This window comes from Lissotriton vulgaris, chromosome 5 (genome assembly GCF_964263255.1).
Source record: "Lissotriton vulgaris chromosome 5, aLisVul1.2, whole genome shotgun sequence".
Taxonomy (NCBI): Eukaryota; Metazoa; Chordata; class Amphibia; order Caudata; family Salamandridae; genus Lissotriton; species Lissotriton vulgaris.
In genome coordinates, this window is record NC_141693.1 from 1,848,119,915 (window position 1) to 1,848,146,500 (window position 26,586).

Below are 26,586 nucleotides of genomic sequence, written 5' to 3' on the forward strand. Positions count from 1 at the left end.
CTGATACTACTCCTTTTTCTACACGAGGCAGAAGGTGGGTTAGCTGTACTCTGAAAAACAGACTGAGAATAGCTCTTTGCAAATCTTCACATAACCTCACAGTTTGTAGTGACATTGAATAGGGTAGAAGAAACAAGTTACTTACCTGTAACTACAGTTATCCAGTATTGGTATCTTTCATAGATTCACATGCCTGAATCATTCCCCGTCGTCATAGTGAGAGTCCCACAGTACATAAATAACAAAGTAGTAGGTACTACACAATACATTTCCATAGGCTATTATGGTAGCAACCGCTTTTTCTATAGCCTATTAGTCTCCTTTTACAACCAAACTGAAAACTCAGCCAATCAGCATCCAGCACTCTCTAGAACCTTCCCAAGAGAGGCTGAGTACCTCAGATTTTCCCAGCACGAGTAAGCAAGTACTGTATCCTAGAGGTACCTCTCCGGGGAGGAGGGTGAGTTGCATGTGAATCTATGAACGATACCAATACTGGATAACTGTAGTTACAGGTAAGTAACTTGTTTCTTATCCAGTAATGGGGTATCTTTCATAATTCACATGCCTGAATCAGAATAGGAAGCAGTTCCTTGTCTGTATATTATATATATATATATATATATATATACACACACATATATATATACATATATATATAGATATATATATATAATGTTATATATAAACTGTGCATGAATATGCGTAAAATGCGGACTCATACATATATATATATACATATATACGTAAAAGAAAGCACTCTTGTGGACGGTGGGTAGCGCTACAATAATTTTTAACACTATAGTAAACCCAAGAAGAGAGATCTTAATAGAAACCATTGCGTATAATACTTACAGTATTAATAATCAACTTAGTAAACAAGACATAGAATGCAATCACACCTCTCCTAGAAGAGGCTTACCTTAAGAAAATAGGTTCCTTAACGCCGCCTGTCCCACAGATGCATCAGCACATTGTGATTATTCCAGGCAATTGTGCTGCGCAAACGTGTGTGTTGTCTTCCACGTAGCAGCTCTACAAATTTTCTCCAACGGCACTCCTGCAAATAGGGCAGTTGATGCCGACACTGCTCTAGTAGAGCGCTTTCACAGTACCTGATAAAGGCTTGCCAGCCTTTTCATGGCAAAATTGAATCCTACATGCTATCCATCTGGAAATAGTAGCTTTGGTGACTGCATTACCTTGAGAGTTCGGACCATGAGCTACAAAGAGTTGATTAGATTTTCTGATGTCCTTGGTTTTTTGAAAATACAATTTAAGGCATTTCTTAAGGTCCAGAGTGTGCAAAGCTCTTTCCGAAGATGTAGAAGGATTAGGAAAGAAAGCCCTCAGAATGACTGGTTCATTTAAATAGAATTGTGTAAGGACTTTAGGGATGAACTTGGGGTTCGTCCTCAGAATGACCGTTTGATCCGTGAATCTCAGGTACAGATTAGATATGGTGGAAGCCTGTATTTTACTAACTCTTCTTGTTGAAGCTAGTGCTAAGAGAAGTGCAACCTTCCATGCCAAAAACTTTAGTTCTGCCCTGTGTATGGGCTTAAACGGTGGTTTTAACAACTGAGCCAATACCAGATTAAGCTGCCATTCCGGCGGTGGAGCCTTGATGGGTGGAAAAGCACGAAACAGACCTTTCATAAACGGTTTAATGACTCGACGACCATAGAGATGAAATATGAGGCGCTCGTCTGTACCTTGAAATGGCTGCCAGGTGAACTTGGACTTAGACCAGACTTTGCTAATGAAAGCAAACGAGGTAGAATTTCCTCTGGATTAGAAAAGAATGGGACAATCGCTTTACGTTTGCACCATATGCAGAAACGTTTCCATTTAAGCTTGTAAGTCTTATTGGTGCTTTGAGCTCTAGATTTGCCAATGATGTCTTTGCAATCTTGTGAAATCTTCAAATCTCTAAATTCCAGGAATTCAGTAGCCACGCATGCAGCTGCACAGAAGCTGGTTCTGGGTGACGCACTTGCCCCCTGTTCTTCGTCAACAACATTGGCGTTGGTAATAGACGTATGGGATGCGCTTCTGAGAGAAGTAGAAGCTCTGTGTACCAGTGTTGTCTGGGACATCTGGGGCTATCAGGAGAATCTGGCAGCGCTCCCATTTCATCTTCGTGAGGACCCTAGGTATCAGCGGAATGGGGGGAAAAGCGTATGCATAGATCCCAGACCAATGCATCAAAAGAGCATTCCCTCAAGAGTTTGGGAGAGGGAACCTGCTTGCGAAGAACCGGCATTCCGAGTTTAGCTGTGTTGTAAATTGGTCTAGCGTTGGTTTCCCCCAGACTGCAAATATGTTGTCCAGCTGTGCTTGCTCCAGCTCCCATTCGTGACAGCTGTCGCTCGTTCTGCTCAAGGTGTCCGCCAAGGTGTTTCGAAGACCTGGGACATGTTCTACTGTGAGAGAAATGCGATGGAGTGTCAACCAGTTCCATAACTCCTGTGCATCTTGAAACATGGTGAATTATTTTGTACCTCCTTGCTTGTTTATATAAAACATGCTCGTGGTGTTGTCCGTGCGGATCAACACTGACAATCCCTGTATTCGAGGAAGGAACGCTCGAAGACATAAGAAAATGGCTTTGAGCTCCAGTCTGTTTATGTGCATCTGCAGCTGGGTAAAGGACCATCTTCCTTGTACCTGCAGATCTTGCAAGTGTACTCTCTATCCTTCCATAGAAGCATCTGTTGCAACTACGAAATCCAGAAGGACTGGGAGAAAGACTGTCCTTGTCTGAGATGAGAGGTCTGAGTCCACCACTTGAGGGCTTCTTTCATCCAAAAAGTGATCTTGATTACATCGTCGAAGGAGCCGGAGGTTTGAACCCATTGACTCTGCAATTCCTTTTGGAGAGGTCTCATGTGTAATCGAGTTAGAGGTATAAGATCTATTGCAGAAGAGAGCATTCCCAGCAGAGATTTGTACATTCTCACTGAAACACACTTTTTTCTGTATAGTTTGAGTGCTAATGCTCTTAACCGATGTTGCCTTTCTTTGGAGAGGAAAGCCTTGTTTTGGATGGTGTCTAGTTTTGCTCCCAGAAATGTCATTATTCGATTTGGGTAAATTGAAGATTTTTGAAAACTGACCGAAAGACCCAGCTCATGGAAAAGAGTGAGGCAGTCATTTGTTGCTTTTTCCACTAAGCGAGAAGATGGAGCCAGTTGTCGAGGTAAGGGAATACCTGATGACCTTTGGTTCTCAAGGCTGCTGCCACTGGTGCCAGGAATTTTGTGAACTTCCGTGGAGCTGATTTGAGGCCAAATGGAAGAACTTGGAATTGATAGTGGGTACCCGCCACTGTGAACCTCAGGAACTTCCTGTGTTTTGGATGAATAGGGACGTGCAAATATGCATCCTCGAGATCTAATGACTTCATGTAATCGCCCTTGTTGAGGCGACGCAGGATGTCGGACACTTTATATATTTGTTCAATTTCCTGAGGTCTAGGATAGGCCCCCACTATCCTGATTTTTTGAGAATGAGAAAGAAACGGGAGTAGAAACCTTTCCTCCGTTGGGAACAAGGGACCTTTTCTATTGCCCAATTCTGAAGCATGACCCGTGCTTCCTTTTTGAGTAAGTGAAGGTGAGGGGGGTGCGATCCCCTGGTAGGAGTATTGGGCAGTTTTTGGAGGAATTCCAGTGTGTGGCCATAATAGATGAGATCCAGGACCCACTCGTCTATAGTGATGTTTCTCCACTGATCGATATGCTTGGAAATTGTCGCACCATTTTTGGGAAAAGAATGAGCAGCTGGAACCCTATTAAATTCACTCCTTTAGCCCAGTATCACGGCATTGTGATCCACCTCTGAGTTTGGAACCTTGTCTGGAGAAACCAGCTGTATTTGCCTGTCTGTAGGACTGCTGTTGATACCCTTGACGGTATTGCGGCTGATAGGTCTGATACGACCGGGATCGCTGATTATTTCCTCTATAATTGGAGTAGCCTCTACCTCGGGCTCCTCAAAAGGGCTGTTTGCGATACTGCAGGGTACCAAGAGCCTTAGCCGTGTCAGTGTCTTTTTTGATGTAGGTAACTGCCTCGTCAATATGGCTTCCAAACAAGCTTTCACCATCATAAGCCATATCCAATATCTTAGTTTGGATTTCCAGATGGAAATTAGTTGCTCTCAACCATCCTTGGCGCCGTAAAACGGCAGCTCCAGCCAACTGTCTGAAGCCAGTTGTGGCAATGTCCATAGCTATAGCAATGATCGCAGAAGCCGCTATTTCTCCCTCAGTGAGCAACTTAACAAATTCTTCTATAGTGGTATCCGGAATGACCTTCAGTGCACGAATGTCAGACCATATTTGTCTGTCATAACGTGCTAGGATGGCTAAAGCGTTAGCCGCCCCATCAGAGACTGCCGCCATAGAAGAGAACCTTTTCCCAATCAAATCCAGGCGTCGACCTTCCTTGTCTGGTGGAGAGAGGATAGGCATAGATGGCTTTTTCGAACGCCTTTGTGCTGCCTGAGAGGTCACTGAATCAGGTTTATGGTGACTTGTAAGACAGGTTGGAGAGCCCTCCGGCGCTCTATATTTCTTATCTAACCTGGGAAGCACTGAGACTACAGAAGCCGGTGCCTTCATAACTTTAATCCCTTCTTGCCAGATATGGTCAATTATGGGTATCGACCTGACTGTTTTCCTTTCCTGGTCCTTAAAATAATATAGGAAACAATCCAACTGATGGATTACCGTAGGTAAATGAAAACGGTTAGCGGCTCTGTCCATAAGATTCTGGAATCCTCCAATATTTTCAGGAGGCAAATCCGAAGGAAGATGAGGCGGTGGTGAAGGAGTATGCGCTATGTAATCATCCCTCTCATCCGCTGGTGGAGAGGGATCTGAAAGCTCACCTTCATGTTCCTCTTCCCACGCAGTAGGGTAGTCTCTGTGAGGAGGAGGAAGTATGGGAGCTGGTGCTATTACTGGAGTGGCGGGAGGTGGAGGCATTTGCGTTTGCAGAGCTTCCTGCGGAGGTGAAGGAGGTACAACAACACCCTCCTGAGGAGGAAACCTTTGTTTATAATCCGCCAACATGCTCTTAAGATCCATGATTAACTCCGGAGGGAATTGAGCAGACTGCTGCCTAGGCTATTCTAAATATTGCTGGTACTGCACTGGGGGGGGCAGAATAGTGATGGTAGTATTTATCCTCCTCGTCATATTCGTCATCATCCTCCTGAAATTTAACGTGTAACTCTGAAACTGCAGCTCTAAACTGACCCTCATCATCATCAGAGTCCTCAACGTCTAACAGATGTCTAGGAGGAAGCAGAGACATTTTCTGTGTCCGAAACTGCTGTTGTGCTAGTTGCTGAAATGGTGTTGATGGACCAGTATAACATATTGGAGGTTTTATCGTAGACAGTGACATTTCTTTTGTTGACAGTACTGACACAGTCATTGGACGGAAACACAGTCGACGGTAGCGTTGTCTTCGTCGACCGTGGTGTAACTGTCATCAGTGTCTTCGCCGCCGATGGTGGTTTCAGCGACGGTGGTGTCTTCGACTGTGGTGTCGTCATCGAGGTCTTCTTCGTCGACGGTTTCGTTGACAGGCTCGTCGACAATGTGGTCTTGATTCTCGTCGACAACAAGGGCAGCAGCGGCGGTATAGAACATTTATAACTACCCGTAGATGTGATAAACGCAGTTGAGTATCTCGACAACGAGGTACTCACTGTGGTAGTAGTTAAATTGGGAACAGGCGTCGATGATGAACCTGCGCCTGATAAAGACTTGTGGCTACCTTTACCTTTAGAATGGCCAGAAGACTCCGTCTTTTCCTTAGATGTTCCTGGAATCTGAGGGGATCCAATCTCTGAGGAGATTTTAGGTTGCTTCTTTTTAAGATATTCTTTAGGCGCTTGAAAGGTTTTAGATTGTTTCTTCCTCTCCTAGGCGACCTGGGCCTCTTAAGTGACAGAGGACCTGTCGCTGTCAACATTAGAAGACGCAGATTGTCTTTTCTTCCGCCAAAGTAGAAGCCTTCCTTCTCTATCCCTCAAGGTCTTAGTGGAGAAGGTGCAGCACATTTTACAATGTTTTGCCTCGTGGCTGAGATAGAGGCAATAGATACACTCCTTATGTGCATCATCTACATGCACCCTCTTCTTCCCACAAGATTTACAGGCTCTGAATAATCTCTTCTTATCAGACATTCTTCTAAAAGAAATCCAAAGAGACTTATCTGAGAAATTTGAAGTAATCTGAGCAGAGCTCAGGGAGACTCCCTTACACTAAGAAGTGCAGTGAAAATCTGAGGGACTCAGCCTCTCTTGGGAAGGTTCTAGAGGGTGCTGGGTGCTGACTGGCTGAGTTTTCAGTGTGGTCCTTTTTGTAAAAGGAGACTAATAGGCTATAGAAAAAGTGGTTGCTACCATAATAGCCTATGGAAAGGTATTGTCTAGTACTTACTACTTTGTTATTGTTGTACCGTGGGACTCCCACTACGACGACGGGGAATGATTCAGGCATGTTAATCTATGAAAGATACCCCAATACTGGATAACAGGAGGCATGCCAAAGTCAGAATGCCCATAATTCTCCTGTACCCACAAATCCATGTGTGAAATGTTAAGCAACAGAACATGATGTGAGTGCAATACCTCCTTTCAAATCTTTCTTACTGAGGATCAGTATGCCATTTAAGTTGTTCGCAAAAAGGTGATGGATGGACTGCTTCAATTGATTTGAACTGCTGGAAGTTACTCGGGTCGTATCCCAGTCCATTGTTATTTTGAACAGCATGCCAACTCAGTTTGGAACCTGCCATATGTGAATAAGTCTGGCGTGAGCTGCCAGAACAGACCTTCCCTAATCAGAACACAAGCAACCTAATAGTGGTTTCGCCCAGACTGGGGCTTGTTGGCCCGGTTAAGGTTGATTCCAGTGGCACCGTGAGTACAGGACCCACTTCTGGGCATACCCGTTGCACTTAGGGCGTTGGACTGAGGTATAAAACAAATTGATGGATGGAATGAATTAATTAATCCCAACCCCTGGAAATTACTGGGGGCAGCATCCCAGTCCAGCATTATTTTGGGTTGCTTGAGTTTCGGTTTAGGAAGGACTTGGCATGGCAGTTCGGACTAGGCCGTTCCTCTTGGAGCACGGTCAAGACTGATTTACATACGACTTGGTCCAAACTGAGGTGATCTGATGTGCAAAATAATGATGGACTGGGGTGCGGACAGTGACTGTGTAATTGGCAGTGTCTGATATTAATTCAAGCATTCAACCCATTAACTTTTATGTATACTTCTTAGCAGAGTTTAAAGGTACACATATAGATGCTATTCGCCTATCTGACCTAGATTGGAGTTAGCATATTCATAGCTCCTTTTATCCTACTATTGAGGTGAACCTTTGGACAAAGCACGCTGTGAAATCAGTCGAACAAAAAACAATGTGGTGAGCGGGCAGCAGCCCAGAGCAGGGTTACAGACAGTCAGCAGCTCAAACTTCTTGGCCTTCTGGTACCTCAGTCATTCTCAGCCTGGCACTGAAAAAGTGCAAACCCCTGAATAGGCCGCAAGGCAAATCCAAGGAACAACTGTCGTCACAGGATAACCTCACAGGCAATGTTTAAGAGCAGTGCTTTAAGTGGGCCAGGTCCTGCAGGTGCTTAGCACCAGCAGTTCTAAAAAATAAGCTGAGACAGGACCCTATTGGGCTGTTCAATTCTGCCCTCACCATCAGGGTGAACAAAAAAAATCTTACCTCCGGAGCAGTGCCACCTTTTACTGCCTTTGATGTAATCTCAAAGAGACTCGTTGTAGTACTTTCAGGGTCATTATTTCATAACAGAAGCATTTTCAATATTATATACAACAAAGCAATAGTTGTTACTTTTTTATGTTATGAAACTAATAACATTGACAAAGCCAAGAGGCCGGGCTTGTTGTAGGTATAATGTTACTTGTTGTATTGTATATCTGCATGCAATGACAGAAGCAGCAAAATACCAGTCGGGCCCACAATATGCGAAGCACAGATTTTTAGTTTGTGTTTTTAAGCCACGCTCTTAAATACAATGGCCACGCCCCTATGAGACTCCCCCCACCCACCTCCCCCCCAGTTTTTTCATCCTATTAAAAGCCCTGTTTAAGAGACGCTGTTGCTCGGAGAACAGGCACACTGCAAACAAGAATAGCTGGTAATCAAGGGGTTTCGTTTTTAGGACGGGCGCGAAAGATGGAACTGAAATCTTACACAAGAATGCTTGCTAGCCGGTTGTCGACTGCGTTGTCTCAAGAACTGACTATTTGCTGAAGCTTTAAAAAACCTAGAGAAGAAACTGCAGTAATGGGGGTCAAGCGCACACGTTTTGGCCCTGTGACAAAACTAGGATGTCTTCGAACAGAGTCTCCGCAGAAGGTGGGACCAGGGCGCAGACTCCACATCGGGGTTGAACGTACCCTGCAAGCCCGGATAGTGGCACGTGACGCAACGAACAGCTGGTAAAACAAGCCGCCAGCCCGTGCCGTGCAATAAATAGACACAGGCCTCCATTTAGGAGGAGGCAGGCATGCGTCTTGAAGAGAAAGAGAAACAATGCTTGCTTTGGATGAATGCATGTCAGAGGACAACTGTTCGAGGCAGCTGGCGGAGGGCCTCTGCGCGCAGGCATTTGATTCAACGGTAGGGAGCTCTGCATTTCTTCCCTCCCCACCTGCTCGAGAGCTCAGCGTGGACCTGCGCAGCGGCGCTCCTACCTGGTAATCCTGGTCGTCGATGGCGAACCGCTCCCGCAGATTCCTGAACACCATGGGGCAGTATTCTTTGAACTTAAAACGGCTCGGCAAGTTTTCTCTGCAAAAGAAATGGCAAACTCTAAGAACAGGATCTGACAAAAACAGGAGTCATTAGGTTTAGGCAAAGGTTCAACAAAAGGCAGCCCTGCAGTCATGCATAAGCGTTGGCAGCTTCCCTCTAAACAATACGCACCCTAACCAAATATAATGTCCACGGGCTACTTCCGCTAATGTCAATTTAGGCTAGTGGACGTGTAACGGTGGTACACTTAGCGTACATGAAAAGCATAACAGGCCCTGGCAATGCCAATAGGTCTGGCTTATAACAAAGCGGGTCTTGCTCGCCTCATGTATGAGTTTGGCACTCAATTAGTCACTTTATATACGATTCTTATCAGTGGACTCATAAAGCCACTTTTCCTTTCTTGCATTCACCTAATTAACCAATGCTATAAAACAGAAACACAAACTCAACAAATGTATAGAGGATAAAAGAATAAAAGCAGATAAAAAGAAAACATGCTACCACCTAAACCTGGTGGACATATGCTTCCAATCCCCCAAAAACATAGCAGCAAGTCAGTGACCGTCTTGCAAAGTTATTGCAAATAGGGTTTCGTTGCTTTCAGGTTCAACATAGCTTATTGGAGAAAAAAAATGTGACAATCTATGCACAAAACCATTCCAAGATGGCTGCTCAATAAGCATGAAGTGGGCAGCCATTTCGAATGGCAAAGTATAGACTGTTCTACTGCTTTACTGATCCAAGATGTCAAACATAAAGCTTCTAAACAAAGGTGGTCTTTCTTGACGCTGTAAAACAAAAAAAATCTGGCCAACTCCACTCCAAGATGGTATCCAAGTTTCAAAATAGTACTGCACAGAATGCAGCAAACGCCAGATGAAATGACTGGCAAGCGAGTGCCTTGGTAGAACTGTCTGTGGTGCAGAAGGAAGCTATATTAAAGACAAGCATTTTCAATGCAATAGGTCTCGCATTTACGAGAGTTTGAGCTATTGGCATTGTGAATGACAATTACTTTTATTTATGTGCTCTGAAAACAGAGAAATAAAAGACATTGCCTTTTACATTGCCAATAGCTTAAACTCTTCAAATGCGAGACCTATTGCATTGCAAATGCGTTTGTGCTAAAAAAAAATGTTTTAAAAAGCATTAGGAGAGAGCACGTCATGTTGAATGTTTTTGTGTTTTTTTATGTTTGGGACAGAGAGTGAATGTAAGATCGAATCAGTTAATGGATGGATGAATCGATGCATGAGTGCAAAGATGGGTAGGGGAATGCATGTATGTGGAGAAGTGTGGCTCACTGGTTAGAGCGGCAGACTCTGAAGCAGAGATCAGGCCCCGGACCAGGGTTCAAGTCCCGACGCGGCAGCGTCTTGAGCTCAATGTCGGCAGACTCGATAATTCTCGCCTCGACGCCTACTCTAATCATGGGGTCCCACGCTGCAACTCTGGGCAATAGCTTGCTTAATCTCCACAACGGCCCCTACAACACTGGGATGCCTGGCTTCAACTTGGGGGTGCCCAGGAGGGGCATCTCACAGGGAGAGCCAGGAAGGGTTCCACAGCGTTATACAGCGCCGAGACGCCCCGTTGGGGCAGCTGTGCGCTTTACAAAATACACTACACTACATGTATGATGATTTATTGAGACCCCAAATCCATCAATGATGCAAAAAGCACTTTGATTCCTAAGCCAGACCTATTGACATTGCCAACGCTTGTTGGTTATTTAACTTAAATGGCTGTATTTCATCCTGTTAATTATCCATGAGAGGCAGGCCTGCATTACTCAATGCTGATTTCATGCAACATCAAGATCATGCCAAGATGAAAGTCTGAAACCTCAAGACTCTGTTGCAGATGTTTGAAAAAGGTGTGGTGAGAGTGGGATCCAGAGGTACTCCCCAATTCATCATTTGCTGTAGAAGATTTAAATGCCACTACTGTCACGTGGGACTTAAACCAGTGTCAAATGCGCAGAAAGGTTTAGAACCTCCCTGAGAGCCGAGTGATATTGCTTGAATTGTAGTGACGTCCAACTGTGCTCTTGTGTCACAGACTGGAAGAAACTCCTGTAGGAGGAGCTGTGTACCAGTGGCTAGAGCTGTAGACTTTGGAGTCTGGGGACATGGGTTCGAATACGGCCTCAGTGCTTGGTTCAACATTGTGTGATTCTGGATAAATCACTTAAATATGTGAAATGTATGTATGTGATCCCCACTTGATGTTCAGAGTGAGTCAAATATCTTTATTCAGCTGAAACATCCATAAAAGTATAACGTAGTTATAGAGAGTTATAGAGCGAGAGAGAGATTTAGAGAAAAAGATTGATAGAGAGATTTAGAGAGCTTTAGAGAGAGATTGAGAGATTTAGAGAGCGATTTAGAGATTTGGAGAGAGATTTAAAGAGATTTATAGAGATTGATTTAGAGAGAGATTTAGAGAGGTATTTGAAGAGAAGTTTAGAGAGAGAGAGTTTAGAGAGAGAGCGAGTCATGTTCAAGGAGAGCTTCAGCGTGGGTACCCCCTTCTTTAGAAGCGGTATCTGGGGGTTACTGACCCCCACTGAACCCCCTGCTCCCCATCAAATGAGCGTAGGTAAACAAGGCGACGGAACAGGCAGGAAACTGCACTCTTCTAAGCGGCCATTTTCCATATCTCTGGCCAGCAGCAGGAAAAAGTTTTGCCAAGACGGTATATGCGCTGCTGTTGCATCGCTGCCAGAGAGGCGAGCTCCTGAGTCCGACGGGTCCTAAGAGGTGCTCGGAAGCTGGTACTGGGTGTGGTGAGAGGGTCTGGTGAACAAAGTGAATAAACACTCAGTAACAAAGCTTGTGTATAGTGTGCTCACGTGGTAGTACACAACGCATTAATCCATGAAAATAACACATACAAGAGCACAAATCCCCACACACGGAGAAAGACTGACACGTACTTGCACAATATTCCACACACATACAGGCATGGAATACCCGTGCACACATAGGACCCAGATATCCAGACACCCAGATGGTCAAAGACTAACGGGCGTAAAGCTACCCACGGACTAAACAGAAGACTACTCTCTTGTGCACATACACATAATAACATCACACACAAGTTAGTCAGCAGGCAATCACATGCTTTTATTTATTGACATAAATAAATCAACGAATCCGCCTTTCTAGTACATTTTTTTCCCATCGAAATGTAGATGCCCCTAATCAGCATTTAGGAATGGACTTGGAGTCCAAATACTCAAGCTGTAGTGGTCACGAACAGGTCCAAACACATCCTGACATTTAATAGAGCATCCCAGTTTAATGAGGCGTTTCAGGGAATACGGGAGGAGGTTTGGGAACAGAGTGAAAAGTGAGAAGAGGAGGTACTAAAATAAAGAATCCTGTGTTTGTGAAGCTTAGATTACAATGGGCAGGAATGTGAAAACGAGAGAATCTTCGTTTTTGAGAAAATCCATACGACTGCCGTCCAGAGAAGGACAGTTAACAAATATTATGCGAATGAAACTGTAGATTTGTGCTGAAAATAGGGAAGGAAGAAAATATATGTGAATCATTGACACCGAGGTGCTAAGGAAAAACTTTGAAGCCCTTACAAAAAGTGCGCGCGCAGTGTGCTCATTTTCAAGCACTGCACTCATGCTTTTGGCACGCTCCTGCTTTCTCCCGCAAGGTGGATGCCGCCACAGGCACAAGTGCGTGCTTCAAAGTGCGCAGAGCGATGGTTAAAGGCCCTCCTATGCAGTGCATGTGCGCTGCATAGGCAAGACCTAAAAAAAAGGATGAAAGGGGACCTATAAAAGTAAATTACGTTTGTAGAAATACAGAAAATATAAAGCCTTCCGTACAGACTGAAACACATTTATTTTGATGCATATGTGCACGTGAGGAGGTAAAATGCAGTTACTCATAGGGCAATGACAAAAATAAGCTAACCCACTGTCCCATGCAGTACGATGTCAGGGCAAGTGTGCGACAGTTTGGTAACAAACATTAAAACCTTTCCCTAATATGGCATTCTGTAGAATTCTATGTAACAAAAAAATGAGTTACTTATCTGCAATCGTGGTTTTGCAGCTAAAACGCGCTTCTAGATTCACATTCTGTGCATCTCCATCCAGTGGTTAGGTCGGAAGTATATTAATAAAGCAGCTTATAAAGCGCATAGCTCCTTCAATAGGAGTGTCCCAGCGCTACAGGATATCAAAATTACAACCGGATTACAAAACGTTTTCTTTTTTTGGGGGGGCTATGATATAGACAGTACCTGAATAGGACACCAATGGTAAGTCCACCTGCCCCCTTACTTGCAAAGTATCTTTGTTTCTTGTTTTTTGTTTCCTCTACTACCCGCTTTCCTTCGGGAGGGGGGAAGGGCACACATGAATCTTGAAATCTTAAAGCTGCAAAACCTTTATTACAGGTAATTGAGTTATTTTGCAACATGCACTCTTCAAGATTTAGATGATGTGCGTAAATTACATAGAGGTATTAGCCCACCTATAGAGGGGAATTTAAGGAGGGAAAGGATGAGAACAACTGTTTCAGCACTCTGTCTTATTGCCACTGATCTGCGAGCCTCTATGTCTGCAGTTAATTTATGGGAAAGTGTGTTCGGAAGACCATGCTGTTGCAGATGTCCTGTAGTAAAACGTTGACCATGACGGCCAGTGTGGCTCACTTCTTTCTGGTGGATGCACTTTAGGTTTAATTTGTAATGTCTCATGACCCAGTAGATCCCAATGCTCAACGGTTTCCACTATCCATCTTCCCATGGTGTTCGTCATCCGTGTTGTGCCCAGAGCCACTGGGAAATGTTCCATGAAGAATTGCATAGCCTGATTGATTTTCTGTGTCTCCTTTATGTAGTCCATCACCAGTCCTATTGTATCTAATGGGAGTAGTGCTTTTTCTGCTTTGTCACTCAGATTTTAAAAAAATTACTAGTAGGGTTATGGCCTAGTTGGTATTGAATGGTGATACTACTTTGAAAGGATTTTAAGATGTTTTTTCATGTTAATCATATCTTTGCATATGGTGAGCTTTGGTCCCTGTACTGTGAGAGCCTGCAACTTGTTTACTTTCCTCAGAGATAGGATAGCTATCAAGAATGCTGTTTTTAGTGTGAGGCATGGGCTCAAAAGGCTGAATTGGTGATCCCTGTCTGCGCAATGTACAAATTGCAATGTGGTGCAGTGCAGGAATTGCACATCAATAGAAAAGTCTTTTAGCCCCTTCCCGAAACCTCTCAATGAGATAAAATCACTGACAAATGGAACCTTAAGAAAGTATAGGTTAGCTTGCAAACTGCTACATGCGCGTGAGGTACCCATCAACGTCTAATCCTACACTGATGGAAACTGCTTTACAGGTACCACCTTATGGGTGCAACACTTATTTAATGGGTTTACATGCTCCCCTTATGACATTCAGGGTTTTACTCCCGAAGTTGTAAGTGGCTGAATTCACCTATCTCAGCAACTAAGCAGTTAACTGTGGTTCTCCTGGGTTTTGGTGGAACATCTTAGCCCATTGCATTTGAGCTTTTCCCGGAGGACTGTTATCTTCACACACATGGTAGACACCTGAACAACTCAATATTGTATCTACCATCCCGTTTGTAAGAGGAATTAGTCAGTTTAGCTAGTCTGCATGAATGTTATCTACCCCTGGGACCTGGTTTGCAGCAAGGTGCATGTTTCTTGAGATGGCCGACTCGCAAATGCTCTGTACTAGCTTAGAAAGTGGATAGGATTCTCAAGGGTATGCAATTTTATGAATTGTCTAAAAAATTATCTAATTATCCCCTTTGGTGCTGTGCTTGAGGTGACACGTTATGGTAGCATTCTCATTATATGAGAGGTCTGAGAGTAGGGGGCTACATACGAGGGCTTGAAGTAGGCGTGAAGTGGGAGTCTGTGCAGAACCACAAACTAATTTGCTTAAGTCTATTCACTAAGTCACCTTCAATGACTTTCCACACAGAAAAAGGTTGTAAAAACATCCTAACAAGGGCAAGAGTACAACTTTTTACATGATGAGGAAAGAAAGGTGGTGTAGGGTAAGTGAATTTCTAACCGGCAGGCAGATTTTCACATAAGCAAATAGGTGCTAGCATGGCATCAAAGCTTTGCTAGGCTTAACAGCTACCAGGCATACTTCTGTAAACGTATGTGAATTTCTGAAAGTTATAAATCTGCGCCAGTGTACTAACATATAGTTGTGGATGCACTTTTGTGGCTTTCTGTAAGAACTTAACTCCTAATTATTTTTTCATATTGCCTATGATGGTTTTATACAGCTGATTCCCCACTATTAGTCTCTCTTTTGGGCAGCGCATGCGCTGCTCTGCGAGCCATGCTGTATTGGAGTATGGACTTGAAGACCGCTCACACTCCACCCATATTTTTAATTGGCTTGTGTCGCTGTCCTTCGTAAATGTTGCTTTCGCTTCGTTTATAGGCTTGTTAGTCCCTCCTTAGTATTGCATGGTCTTCACTTGTATCCTCCCATGACGACTGGCCCTTTAACTTGGGTTGTTACACAGTAATTTTTTATTTTAGTCTGAAAGCACTATTTTCTTTAATGAGTTCCTCCTACTGCTGGCACTACATGCTTTCCTGCAACATTCAGCACGCCATGGGGCACTTTTACAAAACAAGCACTGGCGTTGCCAATAGGTCTCGCAGTAGGAAAGTTGGAGCTATTGGTTTTGTAAATGACATTTTATATTTATATATCGTCATTGGCATTGTCAATAACAATATATAAATATAAAATTTCATTTACAAAACCAATAGCTCCAACTTTCCAAATGCGAAACCTATTGGCAACGCCAGTGCTTGTTTGGATTAGACGTGATGCACCAGTGCCTCCATCTTCCAAAGGCGTATTAAAGATGCAAATCAGTATTAAGAAGGATGCAAAAGAAAAATTCCCAAATACAGGTCAAGATGATAGCGCCTACTGTACACACAGAACAGGGCAGCGGGACTCACGAAACCCAGTCTTAAATGAAAGATAAGAACTTAACACCTAAAAATCTAGGTTTATAAAGTGACCACAACAGCTATTCCCTTTTTTCCTACTGATCTCACTGTACAACGGACATCATACACCCTTCAAACAAACAAAGCCTACTGTGTGCTTATGCATTATACCCCTTCGTGGCATCCGATTCAAGCAGGCATCCCAACGTGCTTGTTCACCTTTAAACTACCTACATGTGAACCACTTCCTACAATTGGTACAAACATTATTCAGGTATTTATTTTAATACAAAATATCATTTATTTAAGATAAAAGTCAAGTCATTACAGCAGAGTAAAGCAAGGTCGACAAGAATACATGCATCTTAAATATCAGATATTGTAGATCAATAAACTGAGGTAGAACTGGGCTCAGAAATTGAATGGTTCATCTGAGGAAATATAAATTTTTGGTCAAGTTGTGTTCCCTATCGTGTACCCCACCGTCTCCATGTACCAGCTTGAAGTGCATGTAACTTCCCTCCTGTGCCAGCTATGAAGACGCAAATACATTTGCGTCCAACGTTAACATGTCCTCTTTCAGACCCACCCTGAATGGGTTGAATAGTCCGTTCCTAAGTATGCTATGCCAACGTCTTTTTGTGGTGTACTTTACACGTTTTTCAGCTCTGGTAAAGTAGGCCCTGAATTCTGCCATCAAGCCTTTTTTCCTGCCTTCTGACTCTGAAAGCCTCAGCCCAGGCTGCCTCTGTACCCGTGACCTCTAACTTACTTCCAGCGCGACCCACCGCGCTTAGCTCAGCCTGCTGCCTGCCAAGACTGAATTCAACCTTCGAATTATCTGTTCCGCTCCTCGAAAATGCATTCCTGCCTACTAGTTTAAGTAAACATCCCCCCAGCTGCAGAGCAAAAGGGCCCGGCCTCCCTGTCTCTGTGCAAGTAATTCATAGCCTCTGTTACCATGCTCCCATGGAAGGCCCATGCCCCCACGCTTCTCATGCAGACACTTAGGCGCTTATACACGCACTCACAGTCAGTATAGAATAGCTTCTGCTCCAGAGACCTTTTCCGTTCAGATAATATGGATAATATGGTTCCCAAACATCAGATATCAGATATGATAGAAGTACGAGTTGATCTGACATGCCAGACTTCTGTCTCTTTCCGCCAGTGTAAATGTCAAGTCCCCTGCACCCTCTAGTTTCCACGTCAATCCCACGTCATGCAGCTGCGCGCGCATCCCAGCTTCAGATTTCTGCTGACATTACAAGATTTCTGCTTTGTGCCACCCACTTATGACACCTATCTGTGACGTTTCTAGCACACATCTCTAGTTCACGCCTAGTTCACGCCTTCTGATTACGTATCACCACCACGTGGATGCTGTTATCTTGTCTTCTCTCAGCTGTTACGCCTACTGTATTGGTTTCTATAATGTAACTTAAGTATATAAGCTATGTATTGTCAATAAAATGCGGCTCTATCCCTTCCTGAACCCTCGTGGTTGCAGGAACATGATATCCAGTTCTAGAACAATTCCTTTTTGAGGAATAAAAACCCCTAAGAACTCTAACACCACGGACTCTGTTTTTTTCTTTCCGATTGAGTTATTATTAATTAAGTACTTACCTGCATAGAAATTAAGACGGTAAATCAAATATTTACCACAATATTTTGGCGCCCGAACAGGGGCCCCTCCCCCACCCCACGCGCCGGTTGGTGCGTTGCAAACTCTGTCCCCTGCCATCAGTTAGACGGAAACTACGCGTACCGGCAGGATTTCCTGTATCTCCCCCTGGCCCACGGAGGTGACGAAGACTGCAATCAGCACCCAGAAGAGGCGGTGAGGAGTGCGGAGGATCCCGACCAGAGCCTAGCCGAAAGAAGCAAGGTCCGAGGTGTCAAGAGGCCCACCAGTTTCCGAAGTATCCACGTGTCGAGTCGAGTCCGGTCCAGTCCAGTCGAGTTTTCCGAGGCCTTCTGTTTTCCGTGCTTCCCGGTGAGTACCATTGCTGGGACGTATCTAGACGGGTTTGGGTACACAAGTCCGGTCTGCACTGTTTTAGACAGTGTATCTGTACTGTTTAGCAGTATATCAGTTATTTCAAGTTTTTGCACTGTTCTTAGCAGTGTATCTGTGCTGTTTAGCAGTACATCCGGTATAGGGGGTAGTTATATATGTCTCAAATGTCTTTCATGTGATTAATGTCGTGGTATGAGTGTGACTGTTTTTAATGTGCATTATTGTGTTCTTGTGTAACTAGCTGTATTCAGCATTAAGTAGCAAGGATTGAGCATTCAGTATTAAGTAAACAAGATGCCGTTTTTCAACAAGTTAAAGCAGATAGGAACTAGGAAAGGGATACTAGAGGAAGAAATTCCTATCCCCCCTAGGGACACTCCTGGAAATTTTATGTACCATAAGCATGGCCTAGATGCCATACTGTATCTAGATTTATGGGCCGATTATACTAAGCATCTAGACGAAAGACACAGATGGCCTGTTACCGGAACATGGGATGCCGAGTGCATCATGAAGGTAGAGGAAGCACTATGGAAAAAGAAAGCCAGACAATCTCAGAAGGACGCCATAGAGTTTTGGCGTAAGGAATCACATAAGCGTGCTGAAAAAGCACTTCGTAGAGAAGACAGACTTAAAGAATCAGATAAAGCCCAAGAAAACGAATTAGTTACTGAAGGGATCCGAGTAAAATCAGAGCAAATAGACCGCGCACGAAACAATCTCGTAAATGGTATGTATCTTGTGGCCGAGGGTTCGCCTGAGGCCACTTCAGAAATACCGAAAAATCTGCCGCCACCATTGGTTCCAACTAAAGTAAATCACAGAACCACTAAAGACATATTTCTGAATTCCTATCTAGAGGATGTAGCATCCGCTTACACCAATCTGCCTGTCCGCGTCCCGCCTACTGACGGTGACGGGGGTGGCAACCCGCCTCCAGACCATAACCCGCCACAACTGCAACCAGGTTTCCCCGTTCGACAGCCCATCATTCCTCCACCTCCGCCACTTCCCGCACCTAAAATTGATCTACCAAAACCGCTTTGACCTGATCCTACTAAAAGACAAGTTCAAGTACAGATACAGACTCCGCAGAGAAATAATGTCCAAGCTTCCGCTTCAGGAGGTGCGACCGGGGGTCACCAGACCCCGCCCCCAACACACAGATTACACCTTAGGGATATGCAGAATCCTTTTATACTCCAATCACCCCGTCTCGACATACTCAAAGAACCGCTCCAAGTTTGCAGATACGATCCAGTACCCGGTAAAGATGATAGGATGTTTTTAGCATCACTACGCTTACGACATGCTGCAGATTACCTATTGTTATTATCAGGAATGAAAGAGCACCTAGATAGAATATATCACTTTGTCCAGACTGGGCAAGACCCTGAAAGTATAAAGGATGCCATGGCACATCAGAAAGTTGACATTCAAGCATATATATTACGTTTTTTTATAAATTGTCTAATCAGAGAACGAGACAGGCCTGGGACAGAACAGGATGAATTAGATGCACTCAACAAATGGGGTCAAAATATATCTGAAGGAAAGCATGATAAAGGGAGTTGCATAGCCAGTATGTACAAGAGAATAAGAAAAGCAGTGATAGAAATACACGAAAAAGAGAAAGAAAAAGCTTCCTCCGAGGAGGAAGAAGAACCCAAAGAACTGGAAAGGACTACAGATACGATAGCGTATGTAGGTAAGGGAACTTACCTTAGGAAAAGCATTCGTCCAGAAAGCAAGAGAGTTTTTCTCTCTGGCATAACAAAACCGAATTCTCCTGAACATCAGTTCCAAGAGACTGATAAAAGGCTTCGAGACCGAATAGGGTACCATGTACTCAATTCTATGGATGAACAAGAACTAGCCCGGTCAGCAGTATTATGGGCTGACAATCCGAACATATACAATGATGACACAGTAGCGCAGACATTTCTGAACCTTTCCCCAGACGAGCAGAAATTAGCAGGTGTATACATGATTCAGCACCTCCTCACGTTATACAGAAACCAACACTCCGATCCAGGTCCCTTACACGATACATTAGAAGCACTACTCATGGATAGATGGAGAGGTCTAAGTACCAAGTTAATACAAATAATTCTAGAACAACGACATAGATATAACACCTTCGTAAGCTCCGAATATGTTCCCGCTCCGCCCCCAGAAAGAAAAATGTATCATATGGAACGTCTGCATGGTATTGAAAGTCAGAACCCCTTACGAGAAGTACATCCAGTTATGGGTGCCGATCATAACTTGAAACGTGTGTATGTACACACGCCTCTGACCAAGTTAGAGCTGTTAGAAATGAAGAAACTAGTACCGTGTCATGATAAAGACCCTGCAGGTTTTCATAGAGAACTTAAAGACATGTTACTGATGGGGGATTACACATATGAAGATATCATGAAAATGTTAAAGGTACTGCTGCCCACGGGCATCTACGAGAAACTCAAGGAAAAAGAATGGGAGGTGGGAGAGAAAAAGATTGTATGGGCAGAAATACAAGATGAGGAGGAAAAACGTGTCCCAGGGCTAGGCCTTGGGGAGAAAACTAAAGCATTACCAGGTTTGATAGTACAGGTTCTGCCAAGATTACTGACAACTAGAAAGGAAGATTGGGACGCAATTTCGGCCTGTAAACAGAAACCAGATGAAGATACTAGTGACTTCTACTCAAGATTCGAGAAATGTTTTATCATTAATAGTGGTCTTAAACCAAGTAGCGAGTCGTACCCGCATCTTTTTGTATCAAAGTTAGTCGAGAATTCCCTGTTAGCAGTTAAAAACCGTGTATACAAGGTCGAGAGTACATGGCAAGCAAATACGCCATCACAGATGTTACAGATGTTACAATATCATTAGAAAAGAATTAGAGAGGAACAGGATCATGAACAGAAACGTATGAAAGACACGAAAATGAAAATGTTAGTGGCTCAATCAGTTCCAGCCGACAGCCAGAGAAAGGGTACGACCCAGACAGGTCACGCCGCAGCTCCCGTTAAAGGGACATGCAACTATTGCAAGCAGCCGGGCCACTACGTACATGAATGTCCAGTCCTGAAACATAACATAGCAACAGGTAAAACTAAAGAGAGACCGCATCCACCAAGACAAGATCAGGCCCAGCAGCAGACTTCACAGAATACACAGCCTATGCATGCTTCATCTCATACAGCACAGACTGTAGCGGTATCACAGCCACAGCCCATTGCCGCGACTCAGCAAGTATCCCAACAGATGTACCAGTATGCCCAATCCGCTTACCCGGATTATCAGCGATACACATGAAACAGCCTAGAGAGGGAGTTTGGCTTGCCTCTTATTGAAATTCCTGTAGATCAAGAGGGTCCTTATGTACACAGTCAAGTATTGGGAAAAGACAGAAAGTTTTTAATTGACACAGGGGCAAGCCGCACAACAATCAGCCATGACGAAGTCCCAGGGGCACCCCTCTCAGGCACACAGAATGTTTCCCTTGGTTTTTCAGGACAGCCCATTGTAAATGAGGTATCAGAACCAGTCCCCCTGGCTGTGGGTCCATTATCACGAGTTACAGACCTGTTACTGACGAAATCATGTCCAGAAAATCTGTTAGGAATAAAGACATTGAAGGCTCTAGGAGCTGTTATATGTTGTTCCCCGGAGGGAGTTAGACTCTTTCTGCGGGATTTCAAGGGTCACTATGTATTACGAGAGTTTGATGTCAGATTGAAAAATATACCAGATCACTTGTGGGCAAAAGGCCCAACTGATGTAGGTTGCATGCATATCACACCGTACCGTGTTACACTCAAGACAGGAGTTGTTTTACCCCGAATCAGACAATACAAGTTACCACCCGATGCTGTAGTGGCTTTACTGGAAATCATTGAAGAGCTCATTGCCCAAGGAGTGGTCGTAGAAACCGACTCCAATATCTGTAATTCACCCATCATTCCAATTCTTAAACGTACTGATCCCAATGCACCGCCAGTATATCGGCTGGTGATTGATTTAGGAGAACTGAATAAATGCATCGTACCACAGTACCCTGTGGTCCCCGATATCTCTTCCCTATTGACTGCTATTGATTCTGAGGCAACGTTCTTTAATGTAATTGACCTCAAGAACGCCTTCTTTAGTGTACCGATTGATCCAGAGAGCCAATACCTCTTCGGATTCAGTTTAAATGGACGAAGTTTCAAATTTTCCCGCGCACCTCAAGGGTTCACAGAAAGCCCCAGCATCTATAGTCAAGCACTGAAAAGACAACTAGATTGTATCCAAATGCCAGTTAACACCGCTTTACTGCAATACGTCGATGATCTGCTGATCACCGCACGAAGTGAGCCCGAATGTGAACAAGCATCACTGACAGTTTTACATTTCCTGGCCGACAAGGGACACAAGGTGTCTCCTTCGAAGCTACAATTCTGTGTTCAGCAAGTTGTGTACTTGGGTCACTTGCTGTCCAAAGTGGGGAGACAGCTCACTCCCGATCGCATTCAGTTAATTGTAAATATGCCACAACCCCAGACACAAAAGGAAGTGCGGGCCTTTATAGGCCTCACCTCGTACTGCAGACAATGGATTCCCCAATATGCATTTCTAGCTAAACCAATCATTCAGTTAACAACACAGGAGGCAGCGACTTCGACTGTCCTCCCTTGGACTCAGGAACACACACAAGCCTTTGAAGAATTAAAGAAAGCTTTATGCCAAGCACCAGTTTTAGCGACACCATGTTACAGCAAACCTTTTACACTTTTTGTTACAGAACGTGATGGTACAGCATTGTCTGTCCTCACTCAAGATCAAGCAGGTTCACATAAGCCTTGCGCTTATTTTTCAAGTACATTGGATTCAGTAGCCCAGGCACTCCCTGCGTGCTTGAAGTCAGTAGCAGCAACAGCCTTAGCAATCAGACAGAGCGACTCAATTGTTTTAGGACATCAGTTAACAGTACAAGTTCCACATTCTGTAGAGGTTCTTTTAAACAGAACCCAGACTCAGCACTTGACTATAGCACGACTGACAGGTTATGAATTAACGCTATTCCAGCCACACATAGAAATCAGACGCTGTAGCATTCTGAGCCCCGCAACATTGTTACCTACAACTATGACAGATCCAGCCCCGCATGATTGTATAGAGATCATTAATGCAGTAACAAAGCCTCGACGAGACTTAACAGATGTCCCACTGACAAATCCAGACCTGACACTTTATGTGGATGGTTCATGCATGAGAACAAGTACAGGAGAATTAGTGGCCGCATATGCAGTGACCACTGAAACCGAAGTCAAAGAAACATATCGTATTGACACACTGTCCGCTCAAGCAGCAGAGCTTATTGCTCTGACCCGAGCCTGTATACTAGCCAAGAACAGAAATGTTAACATATACACTGATTCCCGTTATGCGTTCGGAGTCGTACACGACTTCGGCATGTTATGGCAAGAAAGAGGTTTCTTGACCTCTCATGGTGCCAAGATTCAACACGGTCCCCTCATTCAAGCACTGTTAGAAGCGATACATCTGCCTTCAGGGGTATCCGTCATGAAGTGTAAAGCACATACTAAAGTTACAGATTCTGTTTCCCAGGGTAACGACCTGGCAGACCAGACAGCAAAACATACAGCATTGACTCACACCCAGACAACTGACGTGACAAAGACAATAGTACCGCACATTGTATGACAGTCAGGGATCCCGCACTAGATGTAATCGATATTCAGACACATGCTACCCCAGATGAAATAAAGAAATGGACTGAACTAGGAGGGATCCAGACAGATCAAGGTTGGATGACGAAGGGAAAATCTACATGGTTTCTCCCTGACTCAATGGTTCAAGTCATAATCAATACAGCACATAGTCCTGCACATCTAGGAGAAAAAGCGATGTTAGACAGTTTACAGAATTTCTGGCACAACAAACACTTACGAGCAGCAGCAAAACAGAAAGTGCGTACTTGCATGATCTGTTGTCAGTTCAATCCAGGTAAAAGCGTCCCTGTAGAGCAAGGTGGATTCCATCCTCCCGATCACCCTTTTGAAGTCCTCCAGATGGATTATATCCAGATGGATCGTTGTCGAGGATTCAAATATGTCCTCGTAATTGTTTGTGCACTTTCCCGTTGGACCGAAGCATATCCAGTCCCAGATTACACTGCTCCGACCACTGCCAGACAGCTGGTTCGAGAATTCTTCCCACGATACGGCTTGCCTCGTGTTGTGTACTCAGATAACGGACAGCCATTCTCATCCGAATTAATGAAACAAGTTTCCTTGCTGCTAGGATATCAGTGGAAATTCCATTGTGTCCGACATCCCGAAGCCGCAGGCCTTGTAGAGAGGCATAATCAGACACTAAAGACCCGCCTTGCTAAAATATGTAAAGAGAAAGAGGTCGACTGGATAGTCGCCCTGCCAGTAGCATTATTCTATATGAGGATGGTTGCCCACTCGAGATCAGGACTATCCCCGAATGAAGTGGTCTTTGGCAGACCACCGAATATGTGGGGGACGCCCATTCCTAAGAAAATTACTGATGTTGATTGTAACATGTTGACAGATTACCTTGCCTCCTTGATGTCTGCACTCCAATCATGTCGTTCACAGGTTGCCGCAGCCTTCCCTGACAACACTGATGTAAAGCCGCATGATGTCCGTCCTGGGGATCTGGTCTTGATTAGGAACTTTGACAGGAAAAGTCCGCTGGAGCCCCGCTGGAGGGAGCCGAAGACCGTCCTTCTTACTACGAGGACCGCGATAAAGGTGGAAGGCAGAAAGGGGTGGATACATACGAGTCATATTAAAAGGTGTAATGAACTGAAACCAGACCCAGACTCGTCCACCCCCTCCAAAGACTGTATTGAGCCTAGTGACTTTAAAGTTCCTGAACGAGAGAAAACTCCCCAAGAGGAGTATAAACTGAAACTCCGATCTAGCAAGTCAGACAGTTTAATTGTTTAAGTCCTCCCCTAGGTGAATCGGTTAAATAGTTTCTGACATGTATCCCCTAGATCGAGATAGAGAGAGAGAGAGACAACTCAAGAAACGTACATATTGCAAATCACTCCGCAGTCACTGTATAGTGACATTATTGATTATGTTTTTTCTAAGTCTTCTGATTATTGTTGCCAGTATACTGCTTCCTATCTATTACCCTATTTTCAAGCGTGAACAATCTGCTTACAATGTTTCTGCTGAACATTCTTTCAGTGAATTACCTCCACACGAACTTTCTTACAGACTCGCGCTGCGCAACAACACATTCATTAGTATGTTACATCATTCCCATCAGACTAACAATGCTACGAACTGCTGGATATGTGGCCGACTCCCTCCCTACCAGAAATACAAGGGAGTTCTGCCCCTCTTTCCGTACCCGTTCACTCACAATGGCTCCTGTGGTGCATGGTTTAGAATAATTAATTCCTTAGATCCTGATATTGCTGTTTTCAAAGGGAGCTGGGTTTGGGGAAACTTGAACTTAGTTCTGCTTAAAGTCTGTTACCCTGACAAGAAGGGACTCCCCACGAGAATAGGAACTGATCTAGAAAATGAAGTATATGGATTAGGTAACTATACAATTAACCTTATGATTCTTACTGTTGAATCCGAAGCTGCACCAGTCCTCCCTGCTATGTCAGTATTACCAGTCACTGGTGAATTATGTGTCAGTAAGAAAGGTTCAGTACACTTAGGTCATAGTAAATGTACTACTGTGGTCGAATTCAGTGATCAAGGTAAATCGTCCTTTAGAGCTACCCGTCATTCCTATTTTGTTTGTGGTCATACCGCATACATACGCTTACCTCCAGATTGGGATGGTACCTGTTATATTGCATTCCTTCTGCCACCTGTTTTTCTAGCCCCTCCTGATTATCACAGAAATACATATCTAGTAAAGAATAGACTACGAAGAGATCTCCCGATTGTCGACTACACTGAAACGGCATGGGAACAGTACACAGATTTCAATAAAGGATTCTTTTTCTTCTTAGGCCCCGTCCAAAATAGTAAACTCATACGCAGATTAACTAGAACACTTGAAGCAGTAGTAAATGAAACTGCCTCCGCCTTAGGTAACTTAACCGAAGAGCAGTCCGCCATGCGGGTTGTTGTTCTTCAGAATCGTCTTGTTATTGACGTCATCTTGGCAGATAGAGGTGGAGCCTGTAAGGTCATCGGGTCAAGTTGCTGTGTTTTCATCCCAGAAAACGCGCCATCTGTATACAAAGCTATTACACGTCTTCATAAAATTGCCAATCTGATACATCAGAATCCAGGCACCTGGACTTGGTCCGGTTGGTTCTGGACAACGTTAACCGCTTGGGGATGGAAGATCCTATCCTTCCTAGGCATTGGCCTAGTCCTAGTATTCAGTTGTTGCCTGTGCCTACAGTGTGGGCCAGCGATTTGTGGACTGTGCGCCACGTCATGCATTGAACATTCCAGTTTTCTCTCAAGACGTGAAAGAAAGAAAGAAGAGCAAATGATGTTACAAGAACAAACTGATCGATTCATGAGGATCGATATATCATGAAGGGTCCGTAGGGAACAAGGAGGGAATGAGGAAATATAAATTTTTGGTCAAGTTGTGTTCCCTATCGTGTACCCCACCGTCTCCATGTACCAGCTTGAAGTGCATGTAACTTCCCTCCTGTGCCAGCTATGAAGACGCAAATACATTTGCGTCCAACGTTAACATGTCCTCTTTCAGACCCACCCTGAATGGGTTGAATAG

The 26,586-nt window shown here is 44.1% G+C and overlaps 1 protein-coding gene across 1 annotated transcript in view; it reads right to left on the reverse strand.

The window, feature by feature from the left end:
- PIP4K2B (phosphatidylinositol-5-phosphate 4-kinase type 2 beta) overlaps positions 1 to 26,586 on the reverse strand; it is a 645,829-nt gene that overhangs the window by 345,096 nt on the left and 274,147 nt on the right. The window contains exon 3 of the mRNA XM_086924326.1: positions 8,761 to 8,857. Coding sequence (XP_086780452.1) covers positions 8,761 to 8,857 — 97 coding nt within the window. The remainder of the gene's footprint in view (positions 1 to 8,760; positions 8,858 to 26,586) is intronic.